This window comes from Apus apus, chromosome 4 (genome assembly GCF_020740795.1).
Source record: "Apus apus isolate bApuApu2 chromosome 4, bApuApu2.pri.cur, whole genome shotgun sequence".
In the NCBI taxonomy this organism is placed as follows: Eukaryota; Metazoa; Chordata; class Aves; order Apodiformes; family Apodidae; genus Apus; species Apus apus.
Window position 1 is genome coordinate 16,306,989 of NC_067285.1, and position 25,011 is coordinate 16,331,999.

At 35.3% G+C, this 25,011-nt stretch overlaps 1 protein-coding gene across 7 annotated transcripts in view; it reads right to left on the reverse strand.

The window, feature by feature from the left end:
• Nucleotides 1-7,072: 7,072 nt before the first annotated feature.
• Nucleotides 7,073-25,011, reverse strand: part of CPEB3 (cytoplasmic polyadenylation element binding protein 3) — an 88,841-nt gene continuing 70,902 nt past the window's right edge. For all 7 annotated transcript variants that reach the window (XM_051619417.1, XM_051619415.1, XM_051619413.1 and 4 more), the window contains 4 exons: nucleotides 17,886-18,004; nucleotides 16,520-16,634; nucleotides 13,552-13,733; nucleotides 7,073-10,776 (listed from right to left, as the gene is read on the reverse strand). In XM_051619417.1, coding sequence (XP_051475377.1) covers nucleotides 10,549-10,776; nucleotides 13,552-13,733; nucleotides 16,520-16,634; nucleotides 17,886-18,004 — 644 coding nt within the window. In that variant the 3' untranslated portion in view covers nucleotides 7,073-10,548. The remainder of the gene's footprint in view (nucleotides 10,777-13,551; nucleotides 13,734-16,519; nucleotides 16,635-17,885; nucleotides 18,005-25,011) is intronic.

The window sequence follows — 25,011 nt, forward strand, 5'->3', positions numbered from 1 at the left end:
TATCAACAGCCATTACACAGCATTGAGTTAGATACAAGAGGTACTGAGTTATATAGTGGTGTAAAGATTTGCAGACTCAGTAAGTCATATCTCCTTATGACTAGGGTTTTGGGGGTTTTTTTTGGCCTTCTGGCTATATAGTCTTTTTTCAGGGCAGTGATTGAAGTAGTATTCCTGAAGGAATTTTAGCATTCAAGTTTCCTGGTACCCTAGGGATTTTTCCAGAACAAAACATGACTAAATTGCTCACTGATCATTGGGAAAACATGTCCCAGAATCACAGCTGTGGACTTCTACTTTGTTTTAATCAGAAGAAGAGCATTACAGTTTGTCATGTTTGTATCCTATGTGCTGTGGGGGTAGTGCTTTCATTACATGGTCATAAAGTAATAGTAATTCTGTACCTCTAAATTCTGTTGACAGAAAAGTAATGGAACATCCTAGCTCTGGATTTGATTTTTTTGTCCTTTTCAGGGTTGTGTTTGTGTGGTTTGCATTATCACTTGTTTCATATTTTACAGGTTCTTCAGCACTTTACTGTAATTTTCTCCTGTGTGGCAGGTCTTTTTTCAGTACTGTTTGGAGTATATTATTTCTGCTGTGGTCAAGCATCAGTATTTAGCATCTTTGAACAGAATAACATAAGCACCTAATGTAAACATTTCAACACATAAAATCTCAACTGAGAAAAGGAAGAAAAGGTCAAGGTCACAAAACTGAATCTACAGTTAATGTAGGTGGTGTGAATTTGAGCACCATTATGTCTTTATTGTTTAGTTTGTGGTGGTTAGAGCATAATCCATGTCCTTGAGTTAGGCACCTGTACAGTAAATGTGGGGTAGAGATACCCAAAGTGCTTTAGCATTGGCAAATCTAGTTGCTTTTCAGGGTGGTTTAGCACACAGCACATTTCACGTTCATGGCAGTACTGTTAGCTTGCATTACACGGCCAGAAGCTGGAGGAAGGCTTCTGCTTTCTGTTCCACTTTATACAAAACAAATCAAGACTCTCTGGGCTAAGAGGGTGAGAGCAAAGCAATTATTTATTAATTGAAAGGCTTGGATACCCTCTTGAGAGGGAGAGGGGAGCTCTTCGTTGTGGTTTCTGCCCTATTTCTGAGTTCATGTTAAAATGGATATCAAATACTCCTACTTATTTCTGCCAGAGTGACTGATTTTTTAATAGATAAAACATTAAGCAAAATGGACTGCTTAACCTTTTACCATTCCTCCTCACCTCTTCTCACCTTTGCTAGTGTACACTTTGGAGGTCATTAGGTTCATTTAAGTAAATTCATCAGTGGGTAGAAAGTAATGGTTAGGCATTTCCTAAGCTAGAACATGTTTGGATGGACTGTAACATAAGAAAGTAACCAGAGTAACATTAATGCTTTGTCTAAAGCTGGAGTGGATAAGAACTCTGTGAAAGTTGAAACATTTTCTGGTGAAGTGGTATCCCACTGAAGTCTGTAAGACAGAATTCTGTCTTTGAATTAGTAGGAACAATTCTATCTCATCTTTTACACATCCTTTTGGCTTTTGACATTGCATACCATTTTGATTAGCAAGTGATTTCACATTGATGTATTCAGCATACAAGGAGCTTGTTATATAAAATGTTGGTTGCATGTTTTCTAGAGGCATTCATATTTTGCAACATATGTAGCAAGTTCTTAAGTGGGAGAAATGCTTTTTGTTATTTTCATTCATGGTTGGTAGTTTCCTTTTGCCATTGCAAGTAGCAGATGAATGGATTCAAATGTACATTTAAGTAGTAAAATGTTCTGAGCTGTGAAAAATTACACAACAGGTAGTGAGCAGGGGAAAAAACCCGCAACAAACAACCTACCATATGTGTCAGGTTAGTACTGTCTTTTAAGTGAGAATGTAGTTGCCTTCTAGAGTAAGTTCTAACTATGCTAAATTTTAGTCATTATAAGTGATCACCTTAGACAGATTCCTCCCCACTGTGGAACATCGTATTTCAGTATTACTCAGTGCCCTGTGACAGGTTAAGTGTTGTAGAAATAGAGAAAATAAATGTTACTATTGCTTTTTGTCCATTCATAAACTGGTGACAATTTATGAAACTGGAGGAAAGCCCAAACAATAGCTTGTAAGTCTAGTCAGAAGTAAGAAAAGTAGAGGCAGAATGCACAGTGGGACATTTCTGATGTGTGTATATGCTGTGATGTGGGCTCTGAGTGCAACAATATGCACAAGGCACAGTGGGAGGGATTAGTTACATTATGAACAAGATTTTGCCCATCTCTTAGAATTTCATGTGGTTTTTATTTTACTTAGATCATACTCTGAGTCTGACAATGAGATTAGAAGCCTTTTTTTGTAATTTTGAAAGGCAAAGATCTTGGAGGAAGGATGAAATGAGATAATGAGTTGTATCTTTGCCATGATTTTTGGCAATATTTTGCAAAACTATTTAGCATATGAATTGTGCCAGCTCTACTGTAAGTTTATGAACAACCATTTTGATGGTTTTTTTACTTACCTTAGTGGTGATGCTTAAGCCATTTCAAAGAACATTTTTCTTTACTCAATAGAGATCAAAGTATATGTCACAAAATAGTTAGAAAAGCTGCCATAGCCATGAGGGATAAGGTTTAGTCCTTGCTCCATAGTGCAGGAAATTTGGAAAAATAAAATAAAAAATTTTAAATCCCCAAGTGTTCTAAGCACTTAGGCTATTAGAGAAGAAGAAACACACCTCGGTTCTCCTTTATGTGAAACTTGGTCCAATAAATGTTTGCAAGTGCTTTCTGTGTTTTGGCCTACAGGTAAAAAAAATTCAGGGAAATGCCCTGAGAACCTAAGTAAGTCCTGTGTTACTGAACAACACAGGAATACCAAGACACAAGCAGTTTTGTGTATTCCTGTTCATAAAAACAGGCCAACAATGCTAGGCAGCAGCTCAAAGGGGGTTTTTGGAAGTTGGCAAAAAATGTCACTCAGACCCCTAGAAGTAGGAAATTATACCTGTTTTTACTGGTTTAGCCCCAAGTGCCTACTATCCTAGTCAAGTAATAGTTGATACAGCCATGCTGGGAAGCTACTGTGCTATGAATGAGGCAGTATGAGTTCTGCCCCATTGCCAAGGGCCTGCCATATGACTTTATACTTGCTGATATTTTATTTCTCCTTCCAAAACAGGACAAGGGGGAAAATTCTGGTCTTTTTATCATGTTTCCTTCTCAAATTGCTCTAGGTACAGTTTGTCACCCCACGATAAACTTTGCCAAACCTTGCTTGCCTCTGGGGAGAGCGTTCGCTTGAGCAGGCATAGTTTGTGTGTGCATCTGATGCATGTAGCTTTGTCCTGTATTCACAATAGAATTGTGTGGTGTAAGGGTTACACGTAGAAATTTTTATGAAAACAGATTAAATGTTGCTTGCTTTAAAACCCGTTCTCTTGTTGATCCCTAGGAGCAAGAATATAACAATTCTCCCCATGTGGTCATGCTGTTTAGCTTTTGCTAAACATGAGGAAAGTAGATTATGCTTTTGAGAGCTGATCTTTGGCTTTTCTGCAGGCCTGTGTGAGGGAGTGACATGTTGCTTGGGTACCTTGAGTATGAAATGGTTTAGAAGTGTGCCTACACACGTTTAATACACAAGGTTCAATAGGCATGTAGGTACTATTTTAGTTCAGTTTAAGCCTAGCAAAAATAACACATGCAAACTAGAAGCAAAAGAGGCTGTGCAGCCTTTTGTACTTATTTAAGGGTATTGGCTTAAATTAAATTAGTGCAACCATTTTTTAAATGCAAGCAATGGCTAAGTTAAATGCCACTATCAGATGGAGAAGGAAAATTTTCAGTATCAGTACCTTACAAGTGCCATGGCTTACTTTGTAAGTACTGCAGTAATGGAAGGATTTGGGATTAGATGTTTCAGAGGCTGTGATTCTTCCCACAGTTGTTCTCTGTAATAGAGGATGGGGGAAAGCCCATACTAATTTTTGCCCAGATGGACACAGATAATTGTATGGGGAGAGGCTACAATAAGTAATTTAACACACATTAATTTGTAGGTTTTTATAAGAACTCCATTCTCAAATTTTAACTCTGAAGTAACTAGAAGCCTACATGTTTTTCATACATTTTTTAATGCTAGAATTCTTATTACAGCTACCCATTTGGGGTGTAGAGTACTCACTGTCATCCAAAACCACCTCTCCTGACAGGTCAATAGACCATTCTGAGAGTTATGGTTATTCACTACCAGTTTGAAAACAAGTCCCTGTCTGAGTGTTCTGTTTTCTAGCATCTAAGCTTTCTTCTTTCATGTGTATGAGCTACTGCACAGCATAACACAAGCCCCAGTGCTCTGCGCACCAAGGGAGCATGCACAGTACAGGGTCACATAACCTCAGTAGTTTCTCATATAGTTTCCACAGTGCATTTAACTTCTCGTTTAATGCTAGGCAGTTTCTGTTTAAGTAGAACACACATTGAAGTAAGCCTTTAATTTCTAGAGCTTATGGTTCCAGCAGGGTAGTTAAGCTGCATTTATGTAGACACTGAAAGAAAGCACATTGCAGAATTTTTTTTTTTTTTGAGGAAGCATTCTGCAGAATTCCAAACAGCTGTATCACTGAGTTTTAATTGTCTCCTATTCTTAAAATAGAAACTATCAGAAACTAGTGTCATGCTTTATTATTTGTTAACTGATCAGTCTAACCTCCAGTCTGCTGCTGTTGTTAAACTTTTAATAAAAAACTGCAATACAAATTAGCCACCAATGTCTCTTAAATTCAGAGAAGGTAATTCAATGGCTCCTTTTTTCAAGGCACTTGATAGTACATTTGGTGGGGAAAAATTGCATTCTCAGAAATATTGCCATACTATGTATTTTTGTATTTACCTTTGGCTTAGCATAATAAATGCCTTATTAAGTGTGGCTTTTCCACTTTATGCTCCACTTAAGTTTTCACTCTATACTTGTATTATAAAATAAATAGAAAAGATACTTTATGTGTATTTGCTTAACCTTATCTAGAGTAAACAGCTTTCCAATAAAAGATCTGAGGGTTTTGTAGCTAGTTTCCATTCCCATAATGCATATCCCAGGATTTCCTTAGCATGTGCAAAGGATGACAAGTATCAGTACTTCATACAACTATATTTAATAAGTTATTACAGAAAAAAATAAAGTCCAAACTACAAAGTTTAAGCAGTTGTAAGCAATAGCAGCATTGAGCTCCATGTTTAGTCACAGTACTGCAGTTCCATACAAGCATTAGTCCAAGCCAAAAAGGAAGAAGCCTTGTTAGAATTACTAGCAAAAACAATCTAAGAGAACATGTAATAAAAGATACAGTACATTTAAAATTAGTTGAAAAACAAGTACAGAGATCTTAGCTGTGAATGCTCTAAAAGTTACGATGTCCATTATTTTGACAGTAAAATTACAAATATCTAATACTTTATACCCCAACAGAACTACATCCAGGGGGGGGGGGGAAAAAAAAAGCCAAAATTATCTTATTAGCACCCTGGTTTTCTACTTACTGCTAAACTTTTTCTCAGGTAAATTTGAGTGTGTTAGAATTGTGTGACCAGTGTGATTTCTGACCAGCTACCCATTTGGGGTATAGAGTAGTCACTAACATGAATATAAAATACTCTGTGGTATGATAAAACACGATAGCAGCAGAGATTAATAGTTTGTTTGGTGAAAGGAAGGAAAGGAAGGAAAGGAAGGAAAGGAAGGGTTTAGCTGACATAATACAAACTAGCATAAAAGCAACTACATACAAGCTAGATTAAACAAAAAAGACACTTCTACAAATCTGTGACTAATCTTTCACTCATACCTTGCAAGTAGAGATGTCACAATACTGAAATATTAACATGGGAGCTTTTCCCAGTTAAGCGCCTTTTTTTTTTTCTTTTCTTTTTTTTTTTTCTACTCTAACAGATAGTGAAATCAGCAGAGTTCTTTGCTAACTGTGTATTTGCAATACAATTTGTTTTAGCCCATGCCTTGCTAGCAGGCTATAAAATACAAGCATGTAGGCAGAAATATAAGCATAAACTTTGTACCACTTAGCAGGAATTTTTTATTCCCTCTTCGTTCCTTAATCTCCCTTGTTTGCAATTTGCATACATTCCAACCAGTAGTACCTAATTTGAGTCTAAATTTTACTTCACTATTTGATCTAGTCTATACATTACTTACAGAACTGAACACACAGAAGATACACAATAGACCAACTCTGGACACATTTCTTTCCACAAGTTAGAGATGAGCCACTAACACTCTAGCATACCTTAGTCTAAAAGGTCATCAATAACTTGTTGAAGTAATTGTTTTGTCTAGAGAAAGTCATTGTATGCCCTGTTTACGCAACACCAGTTTTAGTCTGGATTGTTCTAGGTGCCAGAACAGAGAGTCACTGGCTTCAGGAAGGGGTTTCTTCTGGCTGCATAGGGAAACAAAGGTGATGTAAATGGAGGTGATGTGAAAGGTGTTTTGATACTGGCACTTGGTATTGCTGATATAAAATAAAGAACAAAGACACAAGAGAGGCAGAGAAGAACGGAGAACAACAAAGAAGCTGAACAGATGTTCAGACAGGGTGGTAATATGGGTTACTGCATTGCTGCCAGGAAATGGACATTATTTCACATTAACTAGGCAGCTACCAACAGTGTGTGGTAACTTCTTTAGAAAATGATGTGCGTACCTACAGTCTGCTCCATGCTGCCACTGATAAACGTATGCAGGAAGGAAGTTGTGCAGGAAAGGGTCAATTTAATTAAATAAATAACACGGTGGCAAAATACAATGAAGAATAAATATTTTAGGAGGTTAAAACCTAAGCCTACTGAAAAGAGAGTTTATTGAGTTCATTACAAGAAAAGTAATGGAGCATTATGCTGAATGGGCAGGGTCAAAAACCCATTGTTTCAATAGATTTAGTTCCTTATAACGGCAATAGTATTTCATCAACACTGGTGGTGTATAAATCTAGACAGCGAACTGGTACTGTGACATCCCTATTATCTCCCTAAATCATTTTGATAAAGGAAAAGGCTTTTCAAAATATCACTTTTTTTCTGCTTCATTCTGTCATTTTATTGCCCAATTCTTTGTTACAATTTTCCAATCACTTTACATAACCAACCATTTTTTCATCATTGCCACACTATTGTAAACCACATCAGCAAGTTAATACATAAAGCTTTGCATTTCAAAAAACTAGACACTTTAGTAACAATATTACAAAGATTTTAGCTTCAAAAATAACTGAAAATGAAAAAAATAAACTTTTAAAGAATTAGCATCATAAAATTAATTTATTCCAAGTAAAAATACAAAATAATATTAATGACATTGACCAGATATGAAAGTCTCTCCCAGAAACAACTATATTAATGGTTGAGAAAGCACTCCTTAAAGAAAATACGAAATAAAAATGAAAAATATGTAAATATGTTTAATTTTTTTCTTAGCAAAAAATCTTTCTAAAAATAACAATGAAAATTTGTCTCAGTACAAAGGCTACATTACTATTGAAAAAATACCAGCATGAAGAAAAGGTACATATTTGACAGTAGAAAAATGATTTTAGTGAATCACAATGTCTAAAGTCTGCAATGAAAATAAATCTGCAATAAAGATTTATGCCTTTTTTCTTTTCATTTTTCTTTTTTTTTTATACAAACAGTACAAACAGTATTGCACATAACAACAAATAGTCGAGGTTAGGTTAGCCTTCAAAAAAATCGACTAGTTCAAGTCTCACATCAGAAAAGGCCACAATAGGACCTGTTGTACCCAGGGGCTTCTTAGTCAAGTTGCAGTTCAGAACTCCGTATTTTAAAAAATAACTTTTTTTGAAGGACCCTCTTTTAATATAACATATTAACAACTCGGGCACATTCATTTACAAAACAAAAGGGAGCATGTCATAATTTAATAAACTAAAAAAAGTTCTCTTTAAAAAAATACAAACAGAAGAACTCTCACAATTCTGGTCAGTCGTGCGTAATCACACTTGATTATAAATATACAAATTAAGGGAAAATACTTTTTCACCTTCTATTCACAACTTTCAGCACCAAATAGAGTTTGTGTTTACACCTGTTCTTTATGATGACTTTGTTTTAGATTTAATCCAACATTATGCTATATTTTACATTTTCCAGCTTCTTGCTCTCTCTCTCTGGGGGTATTTTTCAACATGAAAGAGGGGTATTTCTTCAAAAAGGTTTACTTCTTTCACATAATTAGGTAGATTTCTGTAGGTTAGCTATGATCTTTAATATTACAGTTATAAAGCTCTAACTTCTTCATTTTCAAAAAAACTCAAATAAGCATGAAAAAAATAAAGTTACCCATCTGTTAAATCATTTTTCTTGCAGAATTAAATTAATATATATTTTTCTGAATAAACTTACTTAGAAAATATCATTTTCTTTCCTATATTTCAAAATTGAGGTATTGCAAAAGATCATGTCAGTCAGAAAGCATGCCTTTTTCTTTAAAAAAAATCATCAGCCGACTGTTGAAAACTGTCTAGATACAAAAAGTAGTGCATAACAAAATGTCTTGTACAGATGAAAAAAAAACAGAAAAGACACCTGGGCTGGGAAAAGCAATATCACAAAAACGCCCAGAAGTAACTTCAAAAGGGATAATTATAATAAGCATTTTAAACCAGTAAAAAACTATTTTTTTCTTTTTTTTTTTCCAAAAACAGAAAAAAATCCTTTCAAAGCCAATACTCGCAACTAAACATTGGGAAAAGCATCTTACTAAATTAGACACAAACAAGGACATCACAACAAACAAAACCCAGAACATTAATCTACTATGCGGTGTCATATCCAGTCAGATTGTCCCCAGAACTGCAAAAACAAAGGAGGAAAAAGAAGAAAATAGTGTATACATTCTCACAATCATTAGTATACCAAGTGTGTTTATATTTATATGCTATCTGCAGCCCCACAGTTCATGCTAAAAAAATGTCCACTGTGTTAGCAGGTCTTAATTGTATTCAAGCTTCACAGGATACATCCAGCGATTAGAGAGATAACGCCACATCCACAGAGCAGACACTGGATGTTACTGTTATATGCAGACATTTCTTTAGCACCACTTTTTTTCCTAACTTTCTTAAATGTGCCTAGTTTATTAGTTTGACAGACTATCTAATCGGTAGTGTATGTACGCTAGCATGAGCTCTTTGGTTTTCTGGGCAAGGTCTGCAGCTACATAAATGATGCAAGCATTAGGAGACAGATTGTAACTAAGAGCTCATTTCTGTTTATGTACCTGTTACGAACTGTCAAAAATATGTTAATGTTGGATACAGAGGCTTTAACAGTTAAGTTTGATCACAGTACTAGACATAATCACTTTACTATATAAAATAAATTGCACAATATATAACAGAGCACCGCAAAGTACTTCATCTACCATCCACAAATTTGTTTTAAGAATATTCTACAGCTAGTTTTTATATTTGTTGTAATATAGGTCATTCTGTAATGGGCTGATCCTAATTTCAGAAGCATTACATTTACTGAGGCATGCCTTCCTCCAGTCAGTAATCAATTTTTTTGATACTGAGTATTCTGTAGCCTATGTAGATTCATAATTTGTGCATTGTGGGCAGGTTTTATATTAGACATATATAAAATTTATTGCATGCAGCAACCTGATTAAGTAAACATGCAGTCAAAAAATATTGACCTTCCTTGGAAGCTTTTCTGTATGCTATACTGATCTCCTTTCAGCAGCCATCACTATTTTAATCACATATTCATTTTTTAATTGATACCCTAGCCTGAATAGAGTATTATGGTATTAGTAATACCATTTTAATAGCAGCAAAAGCTATTGCAGCATACATTTACATAACACTAAAGGACCTAACAAAACAAAACAAACAAACAAAAAAACCTCAGCAAAACAAAAGAAAAAAGTCTGATCCAGCTTATGAGGTATCATCCTTAAAAGTCAAAATGGAGAGCAACTAAAGGCTTATTTTCTTTAAGGGTTATTACTACTCTAAATGACCCAAACTAATGATTGCTGAATATCTGTTTTAAGTTTTTGCTACATCTGCCACCTACTTGTGAATATTACCTTTGGTAAGTCATCTGCTAGGGGCAAGTCTAAATTTCTGAAAATAAGTGCATGCTCCAGTTTAAAAATAAAAATAATTATAATAAAAAATCTTCATCACATACACATCAACCCAATGAAGGCTGATGAGAATGGCAGTCTACATAATGTCACTAGTGACAAGTCTTGTGTAGGAAATTAAGGTACCAAGCAGATGTTTGTGTGAATCAAAGTGCAAAATCAGTACAGTTACACTCTGCCGGTTCGTATTATACTGGACACTGAGTTCAGTTATGTGACTGTAAATAATAACAATAGTAATAAAAAGACCCATATCTTCATTAAAGTCGAGGACGAATGCACAGATTTCCAGAACACTAAGCCCTGAGGCAGCACTCTCTTTTCACTCGATTTAATCTACTCCAGTACTTGTTGCTGGGTGAGGCCTGGGGTTCAGCTCCAGCGAAACGGGACGTGGCGGGGCCGGTCACCTCCCTCCTTTACCAGTGGTTTGTGGAACTCTCGCCCCGCACGAGAGTGTATGCTTGCCCAGCAGTATTCACAGTAATACTGCAAACAGGTAACATTGGCACAAAAGAATGGAGCAAATTTTCCACCACAGCGAGTGCCCTGGCATTCATCACACATCTGATCATCCAGCACATATGGCTTCACTTCCACCTGCACCAGAAGAAGAGACATAACTGTAAGAAGATTACATAGTTTTGCTAAGCATGAACAGAAAGAGCGATATTTTGATTCTTCTGACTATTGAAAGCTTTCAACTGATGCTGGTTTAAGAAAAAAAGGTTGGTAGTTAAATTTTCATACAACCAACTCTCAAGGAAGAAGCGGTGTGCTATCTCAAGAAAGAAGGGTTGTGCTTTGGTAACTTCAACATTTCTTGCAGAACTTAACTACATAAAAGTACTAAGATGGAAGTACAGCAATTCTGCTCTTTTGTAAGAAACCTCCAGGCATACAACACAGTTGTAACAGGGGCAGGGCATGAGAGAGCACCATTTAGGAAAAAAATTGTAAGGAACAGACTTAAATTTCTAAACTTCAGGTGGAGTTTCAGAGGCTTTTTTCCAGAGATTTTTGTTTGATTCTCTGGTTTTTGTAAACTGCAAGGTGCAGGACTGGACTAATAAATGAAGAGAACATTCAATCTAAACAAGATTAAATGTACTTGTATTAAATACTCTGCTTTATGCCAGCAAAATACACTATCTAAAGATTCTTAGCTCCAGACATGTAGTAAGATTTCATAGTTGTTCCAGCTGTGGCCTTACCATTGATTACAATTAGGCTGGAGAGCTGCTGACTTTCGTTCTGGACTCCACTGTAAACATCCTAAGACTGGAATTCCTTTTGTTTTTAAAGCACTTTTGCCAAACACAGCAGTATTTTGATGCATGACTACGAATTTGCAATTACACTATTACAAAAGTTGACAACATGTGACTTCCCTACTGTTGGTTCCTAAGAATCGAGCCTATGCGTTTAAATTGAGTGATTATTCATTCTGGGGAAATCGTTAGTTTATGAATATGTAATTCTTATGGCTCTAGAATGCTGTTTATGAAGTGGTTTAAGTACAGCCATCTACAATAAAAGAGATAGAAAAAATTGAAGTATACATACTTTATTATAAATAATTTTGCTGTAACTGCGCAAGTGCTAGTCTGGCTAAATCTGTATACTGCAAGGAAAACTTAACTCCAGTAAACCACGCTTAAATACACACAATATTAAAGAAACACAGAATCAGCTATTAAGCTGAAAAACAATAAATATATTTGAGAAAAAAGCTTTATGCTAAATTTTACTTCAGCTTATCCTGATCACATTTCAGCAAATGCTATTCATTAGAAGTAATGCCTATGTAGAGAATTATATTGCTTGCCTATGGAACAGCTAGAACTGCCTTTTTTTTTTTTTAATTACAGTGCACTAGTAGTATTGCATGGAACAAGTCTGAATAATTGCCATTTTGCATATGAGATACCCTACCACTGAAATTAGAAGCATCATGTAAGATAAAACAACACTGTCTCAAATGAAATTGGAAGAAGCCAGGTCCAATGTCCAGCATATCCCCAGATCCCCACCTACTCACATTTCCAAAGCATGAATTGTGAAGGTCATAGAATCATAGAATCCTAGGGGTTGGAAGGGACCTCGAAAGATCATCTAGTCCAACCCCCCCTGCCAGAGCAGGTCTGAAATAGATTCTCTCTCTTACTCCTTGTCTTGTTTTGGTTACTAGCTAACGGATTTCAATCTATTAGATTTAAAAACTAATATTTAAGGACTGATTAAGAGACTTCATACTTTTTCAAATTCACAGATAAACCTATTTTTAAAAAACAATAAAATATAATAAATTATCTATCAACCAACTGGGGAAAGTACTGTTTGATGAAAAAACTAGCACCATTTGTGCTAGTGGCTCCATCCTAAAGCTTAGAAAAAAAACCAAGCTTTTAAGCTTGGCTGATATATAAATCTCAAAGTGTTCAACACTGTGCTTAAGACTTAAAAATTAATCTTAGTTTCTCTGCAATTTTTTTCAGAATTCAATGGACAAGAAATATTTAGGAATAGCCTTGTTTTCGTTAAAATACTGAGGTATAGTAGCACCGCAGAAAAATAGATTGAGGACTTAAAATTCCAGAACCTCATCTAACCTGACAAAAATTTTAATTCAGAATTTTGAAGATAAAGATAGCTTGGATTCCGCAGTAGTGTGTTTTTACATGTACATTGCACTTAACAGACACAGTCAATACCTGTCAAGCTGACTTCTCAAGAAATTAATTAAATTAGATTAAGTAGAAGACAGGCCATCACATAGCAGCAGTGCATGATCTGTGTTCTGTGGAATAATTCTAAATACTGAGTCTTCAAAAACATAGGCGTTATTTGTACATGTAACCAAGAGGTGAAGGCAGAAGGTCTAAAGGAAGAAGATCTTGGCTTTTAAGTATTGTTTTCTTTTAATGTCTTCAACTCAGATTTCAGTGAGTACCTGAACTTTGTTCTATACTTGAAAAGCCCTTTAAAAAACAGGATTTCATATAGACTGAACAAAACCATCTCATTTTCCCTTTTGCCTATCAGGCATCTATTGTCATGTGTCTTTGGTTAAATAATTCTCAAGACTTTTGCGGTCAGCATTACCTATTATACTTATGATAAATCTGTGTTTCAGGAACCTCAAGTCTAGACATATATTGCTGAGAGAAGACGTTGCCTAATAACAGCAGAAATGACACAAGCTACAAGTAGCCACTAAGAGTTGTTAATGCACAACGAGCAAAAATCTAAAGGAGGAGAAAGATGCTGTAAAATTCTTCTATGTTCTCCAGCACAATGTTACTATAAGGATGTTTTTCATTTCTGTACAGTTTTGCAAGTAACAACCTTTCTGTTCCATGCTATTTTACTTACCCGTTTATCAATGTCATTATGTTGGAGCTGGACAAAGCGAGCACTGATAGCAGCAATATAGCTCTGCTGGTTGGAGAAAGCCACTCTGCCAGCACCTTTTGGGTACTTCAACTCTGGGTCTGTATCAATGCCAGCGTAGCAGACACCTCCATATAAACGGTCCATGATCATTGCCAATTCAACTGCAAGAAGTCAATTGTTAAATATTACAGATTTACCATTAAGAAAAGTGTAGTGATTGGTGTGTTGCAATTAAAAAAAAAAAAAAAAAAAGCCTTAGCATGCTTATCTTCCAAAGTCTAAAACAGCAAACCCAAACACTGGTTTTAACAGACTGAATCAACCCTACATGAATTATAGTAAAATACAAAGGCAAAAACCAGAATCTGCAAAAAGAAACTTTGTGTGAGGGAAGTGTGAAAAAAATGCAGTTACATTGTTAAAGTAGGTATCAGGTCAACTGTTTTAGCATTTATCCTATGGTAAATGAAAACTCTGGTAATTTGGTAATTAGGATCTTCCCCAGCTCCAGACAGGCTTCTTAATGCTACTTTATACATAAGATCACTTAAACATATTCCCATATTTAGAATCTGGTATTTCACACTAAGGTTGAAAAGACATTAAGGACATGTTCTACATTTGAAATAAAATCTTTTGAAACATCAGGTGTTTCTACATGTTCTAGATGTTGCTTACATTTTGTGTGCAACTTAGTATTTTTGTAGAATATTAACTTGATTGTGGATCTTTTAAAGTGGTTTGTTGCTTTTTTCTGAATATAGAATAACTAAGGAAGTTATAAATATCATCCATAAAATACGACACGCTGAGTAAATGGTTGGGGAAACCATACAGGAGGAAAGGTAAGGGAAAGAACTGAAGGAACTGGAAAAGAGGCTGAAGGAAGTAGAGAAGAGGCATGTAAACTGTGGAAAGATGTATGGTCACTGAGCCAAGTTCTCTGTAAAAGTTGATAGGCAAACAAATTTGTCAGAAGGACAGTCCCTCACAGAGCAGGATACAGAGCAGTACGGACCTTGCCAAGACAGCCACTGTTTTGTGCTCATGTGTGAAAACACTTTTGATAGCAAGTAAAAATTTAGCTATCCAAAATTAAGAAGCTAGACAAAATTAAGAAGATGTATTAAAATACTGTATATTAAGTATTTAAATCCTTGTAGCTCTCACAAAATTCTCACTAGTGAATTATCTATAGAATAGATACAATTTTTAAACTGAGTATGCATGAGTGTTTGTATAAATGTGTGTTACACGTTAAGGGAACACCATATGCTAATTTGTCTGTTTGCAACAAACAAACATCTGACGCATTCCATCAAACCAGATAATACTCTTGCTGCAGAACAGCATAACTAGTGACTAGTAGATTTTTCTGCTTTCTTATGATTTGGAGTCATCATTTGGGTAATTATCTCAGAAAGTGACAGTATGGAATAAACTTCAGGAACTCTTAAACACATTTACAATAGTACTTCTAAAAAGTTACTCTTTCTAATAAACAAAGAATATCTAGGATTCCAGCGCAAGGAAGCCATGCAGTGTTCCGTCATCTTAGGAAAAACTTTCTGTCAGATCTTTAAAGTTGCAAACACAAAAAACTGGAAACCATTTATCTGCTTTGGAAAAGCTCACTATTTTAAAGCATCAGTTTTCAAATGTAATGCATTTCAATGTAATCTATGACAGGGCAAATGGCATACAGTTTTATAAAGACTATAATTAGGAATGAGGTAGTGTTTAATTGTCACTATTTACATAATTACTGTCTCACAATTATGCCTTATTTTAAGATGGTGAGGAAAGTGAAAGCTGCCAAGAAACCTGGCTCTGGAAGAAATCTTACTGTCAGCAGTAGCTGGGGCACCTTGTGTACAGCTTCCCAACAGAATTAGGATCAGGAGAAATGTAAACCAAGAAGCTGAAGTTTTAGTAGGCTGGAAAGTGGCTGCCAAAGGAAAGTGAGGGCTACCAGGAACCCTGATCCAGTCTTTCTTTCAGACTGAGAGGCAGTGTCTATGACAGCCCTGGAAAATTATATTAGGATTGAGAGGACAAAAAAGAGAAACCATGCAGCTGATGAGGCATGAGGTTGGAGAGGCATTATTAAACAGAAGTGAGGGATGCAAAAAGTCCTAGCTAGGAAACATGTTTCAACTTGCTAATGGCTGCATGACCTTGTTTTGGCTCACCAAAAATAAAAGGGTTAGGAAGAAAGAAAAGTGTGTCAAGCTACAGTTAAGAGTGATGCTGAAAAGGAGCTTTCAAAACTAAGTGGGGGCTGCTAGGATATCTGGACTGGGATAAATCTTTCCTTTGGCCAGAGGCTAAGGAGTTTTGTCTATGACTCTGTAAATACAAGTGAATAAAAAGAGTTAAAAGAAAAAAAGACTGAGAAAAAGAGCTACATTAGGAGCTGCTGAGTGGTCTTCAGTACAGTGTGGAGCCACCAAGAGACCTGGGCTGGGAGAAATTTTTTTCCAGACAATGGCTAAGAGACCTTGTCTATAGCTCCATGGGAAAATTAGGGTTAAGTCTGAGAAAAAGAGAAAGAAATCATAGAACTTCAGTTGGAACTGATTTGGGAAGGGGCTGAGAGAAGTTTGTCATCTAGTCAAAAGAAAGAGGAACTTGTCTGCATCTCAGTAAGCAAATCAGGGTTAGGATTAAGATGGCATTCATAATGAAAAATCAGCCAACTTCTAGGATATTATGCAAACTTGGAGAAAACTGTTTCTATTGAAAATCCCAATTAGTAACTAATTTAAAAGGTAAAAAATGTTCACAGCTAGTATTTATAGATAGGAAGACACTCACAAAATGAGCTACAATCTTTGGAAAAGACAGGGTATGTTTTCTGCTCTTCTACATACACTATATATATTTTCTCATCTTTTCTGTTTAATCTGGAACCCCCCACCATGCCTTACATTATCCTTCTACTCACCAGCCCGGAGGGGCCGTGGAACTCCTCCAACAAAGATAGTTTTTCTTGGATCCAAAGGCTGAGACCCATCCATCACAAAGTCACTGTCACTTAGGTTCCAAGGTCGAATTTGCACCTGGTTTAAGGATTGTTTTTAGTAGAGGAACTTGACAATTCCATTAAAAACAAGAAACAACTGCCACATCTCTCTAGAGTTAAAATATCATTTTAACTTGGCAAAAGCAGTTAATCAGTGGTGTAAGCACCAAAACAATTTGACAACATAAATCCAAGTCCTTGAAAGAAGGACAATTCATTTTTCACCTCTAGAGGCCAGGCTTGAGTTAAATTTCACAGTAGCCATTTGCTACCTCATTGATTCCCTGCCCTTAATTGCCATTATAAGTCTATGAAAGAACTTTCAGAACATGCACATACAATTATAGTTTGGGCTTCTAGCTCTTCTGAAATCACATACAGTGATCCACAAATTTTAAAACATTGGTAGGAATAAAATTATTTTCTGTGCTCCAAAAGGGGTTTTCATAATGTGTGAATGGTCACGTCTGTAAAGCAGCAAGCAACACAGTTAATAAGAAATCTTTAGATTCCACAGGAAAAAAAAACCCTGCTCTGAAATTATTTGGATAAAGCTGTTAATTCATCCATGTATTGAGCCTACAAATCATGTAACCACACTCAGTGTGCTGTAATACTGGGTTGCTTATTTATCTGTGCAAGCTTTTTTATAGTGTATTTAAAAGGCAGCAGGTTTTTATCTAATCATATTTGCCTGTAGTTTTCATCTAATCTGTATGTATCCATAGAAACAAAAGAGACTAGCATTAAAGAATGTCAGAGATGTGAGCATTAGAAACAGGTTACCATATGTCTTCTATTCTGCTACAGCTGTCTGCATTACGTGTTTTTACCCTGCAGTTTATATAAGGCAAATTAACCTAAATTACAAATTTATTAGCTATTTCATGCATAAAAAATAAGTAAGAAACCTAATGAAGTACAGGGGATATTTAAAGCTATCTGGATTTTAATTGGGGGCAGTTATGTTTCCTAGTTTGATTGCATAAGGGTTTTCTTTCAAATAACATAGAGGGAAAAATTAAAATCTGATTGCTTTACAGCTAGCAGTGTAAAAGCATGCACTGGGAGGTATCAGAAGTACCACATCTAAAAGTTAAGCAAACATGGCATTTATCAGAAAGAAGGAAATGTCAAAACCGTGTTACGCTGATACAGAAAGTCAAATCAATGTAACAGCAAGGAAATAAATACTTATAGTTGATTGACTTGTCTATTTATTAACTGAAAAAGAGTAACAGGAAATGGGTTAGCAACCAGCAGAAGTGTCATGGCATAAGCTACTTACTGGTTTATCCTTGATTGTGGGACTTGACACACACAGATAAAGTTTCCCATCTTCTTCCAGACAGGCATCTATCAGAGCTTGTACAGAGCTTTCTTCCTGGAACAGCAGAAAGGCATAACCTTGGAAAGGATAAAGACACAAGAAAGAAAATAACAAATTAATTTATAGCTTTTAAATAAAGAAAACAAACCCAAGAAATTAATAAGATACACGAATTACAAATAATTATTAAGGCTGTTAGTTTGTTTTTCTAAATTAAATTCACCAAAGAGATCATACCCTCATACAGTAATGATTTCAGAATGGAGACAAAAGTGTTTGCTGCATATGAGTATCTCTATTTCATTAATTAATGTTTTTGAGCTGTGAGAATATAGGCTTGTGAATAAAGGTTTCTTATTACCCAACAACTGCATCTGAGCTATTCGTCAGTGGTATCTGCTGCTATCAATGATCATCATCTTACAGTGGAGACACCAAGTTTCTGGTTACTATATACAATTAATATATATTAGAAGAACGTGTCAAAAAAGTGGAGAGGTACACATAAATAGACTTCTCTGCTCACATATTAACTATGAAAAAGATGCTCACCTAAAAACAGTAAGCATGAGTACAAAGTAATGGCATACATTTTGTGTTATTGTAAGTCAAAGACCTACTGTTGTTATTTACATTTAAACAAAGCAGTTCAAAAGACAGTGCAATAAAAATCCCTCCAAGTGATTAGAATTTTAGGACCGTGTGTGGCATTCAGTGCTCTTCTGAGTGCAGCTGGCAAGGAAGCTTTCATCAGTCTTAATGCTGTTAAATTTGAATGAAGATTTGACCCAAAACAGTCCATGCCTTTCCTGCCTCAGAAGTGAAACTAATACAGCACACTAAGCAAAGCGATCCAAAGGCTGGCTGCTAGACATGAATGCAGCTGCCTAGTTAAGAGGACTTTCTATCGAACATGCATTGCTCTTTTGCTCCATAATCAGTACAACTTAGTTTCCTCCCTGAATGTGAACATTTTGGCTTTGACCTCTGTAATTTGCCACTTGTGTGTCTTGCAGGCTACCTCTTTTCAGAAAATGTGCAGCAATTACAGGCAGCTGGAGTTTAAACAGGGACTGCTAGACTTTCTCGGCCTAACACTCCTGACACAAACTAATAGTCTACATGATGATATCCCATATTTAAATTATCCAGCTTTACACAGTCTGTTTGCTGTTAATATGGTAGTGACTTACCCTGATTTTGCACCAAGTATTGAGTGGCATGTCCTTTTAAGATAAATACTACACTGATTTATTAAAAAAAAAATGTAGATAGGTACTGAAGAAGAGTCTTCCTCTGTACAGTTATTATCTACCAATTTACCTCTTACCCTACGAGCTCTAGTCCTGAGTGACTTCTGAGAGAACATTAAATTCTATGCAGCTGTTTGCTTTCAGAGGCCAAAAAAGTTTGCATTAACAACATAGTTACAGCCCAGAACACATCTAGAAAGACTGACTTGCCCAAGATTACAAAGCAGTTTCATAATCAGTCTTTCTAGCAAACAAGGAACTTGCATGCCTAGAGTTGGAGTAGATTAAAGATACCAGTCCCAATAAGAAAGTCAAATATTTCTAAGTTTCATCTCTAGCAGATATAATTATCTTAAAACAGTCCTTCAAAAATATAAACACACTTCAACATTTTAGTTTTAGATTTCACAAAACTAATTACATTGAGTACAAAAATAATTAACGTGCGATCACTATCGATTTTAGCTTCATTTTATATTCCATCCATGTGCTTTTTATATCTTTCTCCTTCTGATTATATTCAATGATCAAAATGAAAACCTTATACAGACTAAAGTATCCTTAGTTTAGTAGTTCTTTCAGCCTTATAAAATGCTCAATTCAGAAAACTAGATACTTGGAAAAGACTGCCATGGAAACTACACCACCAAAGCCAATTGATCACACTTTATGGTTCAGCCCAGTCCTTCTCCTTTATTTTATATGAATGCCTTGTAAGACAAATTTGCAGAACATACTATGCAGCTCACTCCAGTACTAGGAAATCCAAGTAAGAAGACATGTACATTTATGCACTCTTTAAAATAATAGTTTACAATATATTTAAACATTTAAGATTTATCTTCTGACAAGACCATCAGAACTCTATCTTTTAGACTTCTAGAATCTTAAACCAGCATAATATTGGAAATTTCTTTAGCATAAAGTCCAAATGAAAATTGGGAAATGTTTATTGTGCCTTAAATATTCAGAAAAAAAATTTAGGCAACAGCTCAAGATGCTTCTTTCTTCTGTGAAGCTTTTTCAGGTTTTTCTGGGTCATAAAAAGAGGTTACATCTGTCATAGTTTGAGTTGGTAGCCATTTGGGTGCACAGTAAATGGTATGATCATAAATTTCCCATTTCAGTTAAATTAGCCAGATACTTGTTAATTTTCTCTAGTTGCTAGATTACAAGAGCAGTCCAAGTTAGTAAGAATTCAGTTTTCTAACCCAGGGCTAGCACTTGCCATGATGTTTAGTAAGTTAACACCTCCTTATTTCTCTAGACGTCTGTGACAGTAACGCTTGCTAGGGAGTCTCTGTTGGCCCTCTGGAGAAAGACAAGTAAGCAGTAAGAAATTTAATTCATGTCTAAAAGCAGTAGGTGAAGTAAAATTATTAAGACAATCAGCTCCCAAAACAAACAAAAAATATTAATTTAAATAACTCAAATTATTTAGCAGGTGCTGAAAGATGCTTCAAATTTCTCAGCATTCGGCATGTTCTCCTCTGTGCATCATGGGCAATATGACTTAAAGCAGATGGGTTTTTTTTCAAGAAGATTCCACAAAGGAAAACAGGTGACATATTTGAAGACCCAGAAATTAGCAGGATACCTGACAACAGCTGAATATTCTATATTCACAAATATATGGCTTCTTGGCAGAGCAGAAACAATCTGGCTCCTTTTCAGCTGTTGGTACAACATGCCACTGTAGTGCTGACAATAAACATTGCCCTTCACAATCCACTGAAAAAAGACATTGATATATTTTGAGGTAAGGAAAGTCACTATGACTGCTGAAGGGATACAACAGAGAGAAGATACAGAGAAGATTAATTTCCCTAGATTCTGAAGCACAGCCTAGGAGCTCCTCAACCTTGAGCTCAAGGATTTATTATTTTATGGAAAGCAGTACAAGAACTAAGCTGCTTTGTACGTGTGCCATTCTGACATCTAAACAGTGACACAATTTCCACATGAAAGGATAATTTAGTCCAGTAGGTCTAATTTCATTTAACCTTGCTGAGACCAAACAGGAAAATCTGGCATATACACTGTCCCACAAGCTTGAAATTAGGTTGTCACTTGAAACCTAAGATATACTTGGAACTACCATATAATGTTGCTATGGTCTGAAAAATGCTTTTTTGCCAGCCTAGACAGTCTGGAAAATCTCTGTTTCAATTAAAATCAACACAGGCATACCTTCTCTAATGATGGGAACCTTTCTGGGGTTACCGAAAGCACATTTTGTAATCTCTTCAAAACAATATGCTAGATGGAAAGCTTATTTAGGTCCTTATTCTGCCTTTATTCTGTAATTTAAGTAAAAAAAAAAAAACAAAACTACTAAAAAGATCAAAATATTTCTCAAAGATAAAGATGATCCAACTTGATACCTTCCAGGCTCACCAGGAAAAGATAGCATTTCAGAGCATCCATGAATAAAACATGTTTGGGTTTTTTTATTCTTCTAAACTTGGTCACACCTTCCTTGTACAGCTCCATCATCAGGCACAAAGTTTGGTGGAGAGAAATGAAATAACTGTGTTTTGTAACCCATGGGAGAAGGTAGGAAAGAAGTTTGGCATACTAGAATTTTTACAGTCGTTTAAGTGACTAATTACTAATGTAAGGAGTGCTAAGGTTGTCAGAACAGTCTCTAGTTACTTAGTGATACAGGAATATTTCAGAAAGGTGCTAATGGAGTAGCTGTGCAGATCTCACTTAATGAAGTCTGAGACTGGATTAAATTCAATCAGAAGTTTTTTCTGAAAAATTTCAGTTAATTGTGATTTAGTTCCATCTCTTTTTATTAACTGAAGTTTACCATTTTATGCTTAGCTTGTGAACACTGGAAGTAATTCGTAAGTTATTTAAGTTCTTCCATGTGAGAACAACAATATATAAACTGCTATTCAAACACATCAACCATGAGCTGTGTCTTCTGGTACAAAGCCAGCATTTTGGCATTCAGATGTTATATAAACAATAGCGAAAGAGTAACGGATTTCAGTGTCTCAGAATTGGGGCTACTTTTCAAAACAAGCAAAGAAATTGCATTGAAGAATTATATGTAAGGACAAGGAAGATTTAAATATCCATGTCAGAGGTCTGCATATCATCTACCAGTTTCCTATGTAATTGACCTCAAATCCATTGTTCCCAAAATTCAACCCACTTACAAAATCAGATATAGAAATTATAGTCTAAGGGACGTGTTTTCTCAGTTTTGTAACTGACGTTGGGAGGCAAAACTAAGACAATGAAGAGAAGGACTTTCTCTTCTCTTTACATATTGCATAGCAAGTCAGAACAGTCTCTGGGTAGTCACATGTATTCATTTCATAAGCAAAATGCAAAGACTACCTACACTTTAAAAAGCCAGAATGAAAGAAAATGTGCTTCAAAGGTAGTTTAACTTTTTCCAAGTTTAGACAGTGTTTTTCTGCTGTTTTATAGGCATGATGAAAATAGAATCTGCTATCCACCTAAGATCTTTTATAAAAGTATTTCAATACCTGTATCTACTTCATATTATTATGAATAAAATAAGATGGAGTAAAACTGGCAAAGAAAATCAATGTTGTCATTTTGTGTCCTTGGGTTTATTTTTAGATGGTTGAGATGGCTACATCAAAAAAAGAAGATTTAAATAGACTTAAATTTTTATTTAAATATAAATGGCACTCTTTCAGGAATTTTAAAAATAGCTTTGAATTGAATTATGGTTGAATTCACTAGAACTTCTAGAACAAATTTTAAAGGCCCACAAAAAGGGAAAATTTAGAAAAAGTGTGAACAAAACTTCTATTAAATCAGTTAATGTGATGCCAAAGAGTTATTGCTCAAAGACACCCGTAGTAATCTTATTAGAAGATGCTTTGTATGTGAATAAAACACATTTCTAAATCCAAAGATGAAAATGAAACTCATTTTTGAAAAATAAAAATCTGAGATGTTAAGAAAGTGCAGACTTTCTTTTAAACATTGCTGTGACATGACTGGATTTTCAAAAAACATCAAAGACTTTAAATACTTAAGAAATCTCAAAATAGAAAGGGCTATAATCTCTCTTAACTACTTCAGAAGACTGAAATTATGTATTAGTCAGGGAGAGCAAAGATGAGTTTCTTTTAGTCAGTCTAATTTTAAATTACACTGGATGACCCTGTCAGCTGATTCCTTTTTCTAAAAAACAAAATGTAAGAAACCTGAACACTATAGCCTCCTACAATGAGAACTGTACTCATTTTTATATGTTTCTCATGAGTACCCACCTGTGTAGTCCAATATGTAAGATATTCCCCACACTAAAGACATAAAGACAGTGTCCGCCTTAAAAACAGGTTTTGGAGTAGGTATTGTTTGTTTTTAATTAAAGGTATATACTCCATATATTGGTTCCATTGCAAAATAATTGGATCCTGAATTTAAGTAACAATTAAATGAAATGTACATAGTTAAATGGAAGGGAGGATGCATATCAAGAAAAGCCAGCAAGCAAGCAGATCATATGGAAGAGTGGGATGAAAACTGAGGTTCTGTATCAGTAGCCTCTGTAAAATAAATTGCATGTCTTCATAATTTCAATTTTACCAGTTAAAAGTCCACATCCCTGAGATTACTAAAAGAATGGAAACTAACATTTAACCCTTACTACAAATGATCCTACCATATCACAATAATAGGGAAATTAGAAACCTCCTATGTTCTCATAAATATTACTGAATTTTTTTTCCCCACACCTTCAATTTAAATGCAAAAAAAGCCCCCAAAAAACCTACCCACACAATGTCTGCTTACTCCACGACATACGTTATTTTTGGGACATGGGACAGGTGTCCCAATGTTTCCTCTGCACTTCAGTACTGAATAGAAAGGACATGTCAGTAGTGCTGTAGTGAATATATACAGCTAAAAATTTACCAAGTCCTTTTAATTCCAAAACATGTCAAGCAGCAGAAAGGATTTACTTGTCATCACTACTTCAGGACTTTCACTACTTATTGGGAAAAAAAACAGCATACTTTTTGGTTTGTCCTGTAGCAAAAATACTCCTGCCCATCTGAATTGAAAAAGAAAATATTGAAATTCCTCCTTGCTTTGGTCTTTTTTTTTTTTTTAACCCCATTTAAAAACTAAAATTATATTCTACAAACACACTAAAGCTTCCCTTTTTATCTGATATTTTGCTTCTACATTAGTGTAAAACATTGCAACAGAAAATTTATAGGGCTGTCTCCTCTTTCAAAGGTCACAGCCATTTTAAAACTTCAGACTTCAGAGTGCAACATGATCTATAGCAGCTATAAATCAGAATTAAAGGGTATAAAAACATAAAGGCTATAACATACAATTTGGCTTATTGTAGTTCTAAGAGTAGTCACATGAATTAATCATACAACTAAGGCTCAATTTTTGATGAGGCAAGAGTTATTTCTTTGTGAAGTTTACTGGGTCACAGGCATAAAAAACGCATGCATTTACATTCATAAATATCAAAAGAAAATATAATCTAAATTCAGACCTGAATTTTTCAAATTTGCTTTTCAAGGGCATAATGAAATGGTGAGTGCTCTGAGCAGAGCAGCTCATTGTCATCATCTGGAGGGGGTCAGGTCTGCTGTTGCTGCTGCTTTTACTCTGAACAGATGGCTGAGGAGAGATCAGTTTCCAAGTTTCAACAAAACCTGTTCCTCTTTTTTGCAAATAAGCCTATTCCCAATTCTACTCCAATCAACATTAACATAGAAAAACTCTAGATTAATATAAATAATCTAATTGATTTAATCCTGTATTTTATGCACAGTGTCAGCCTGAGGTAAAATAAATTGAACATGATT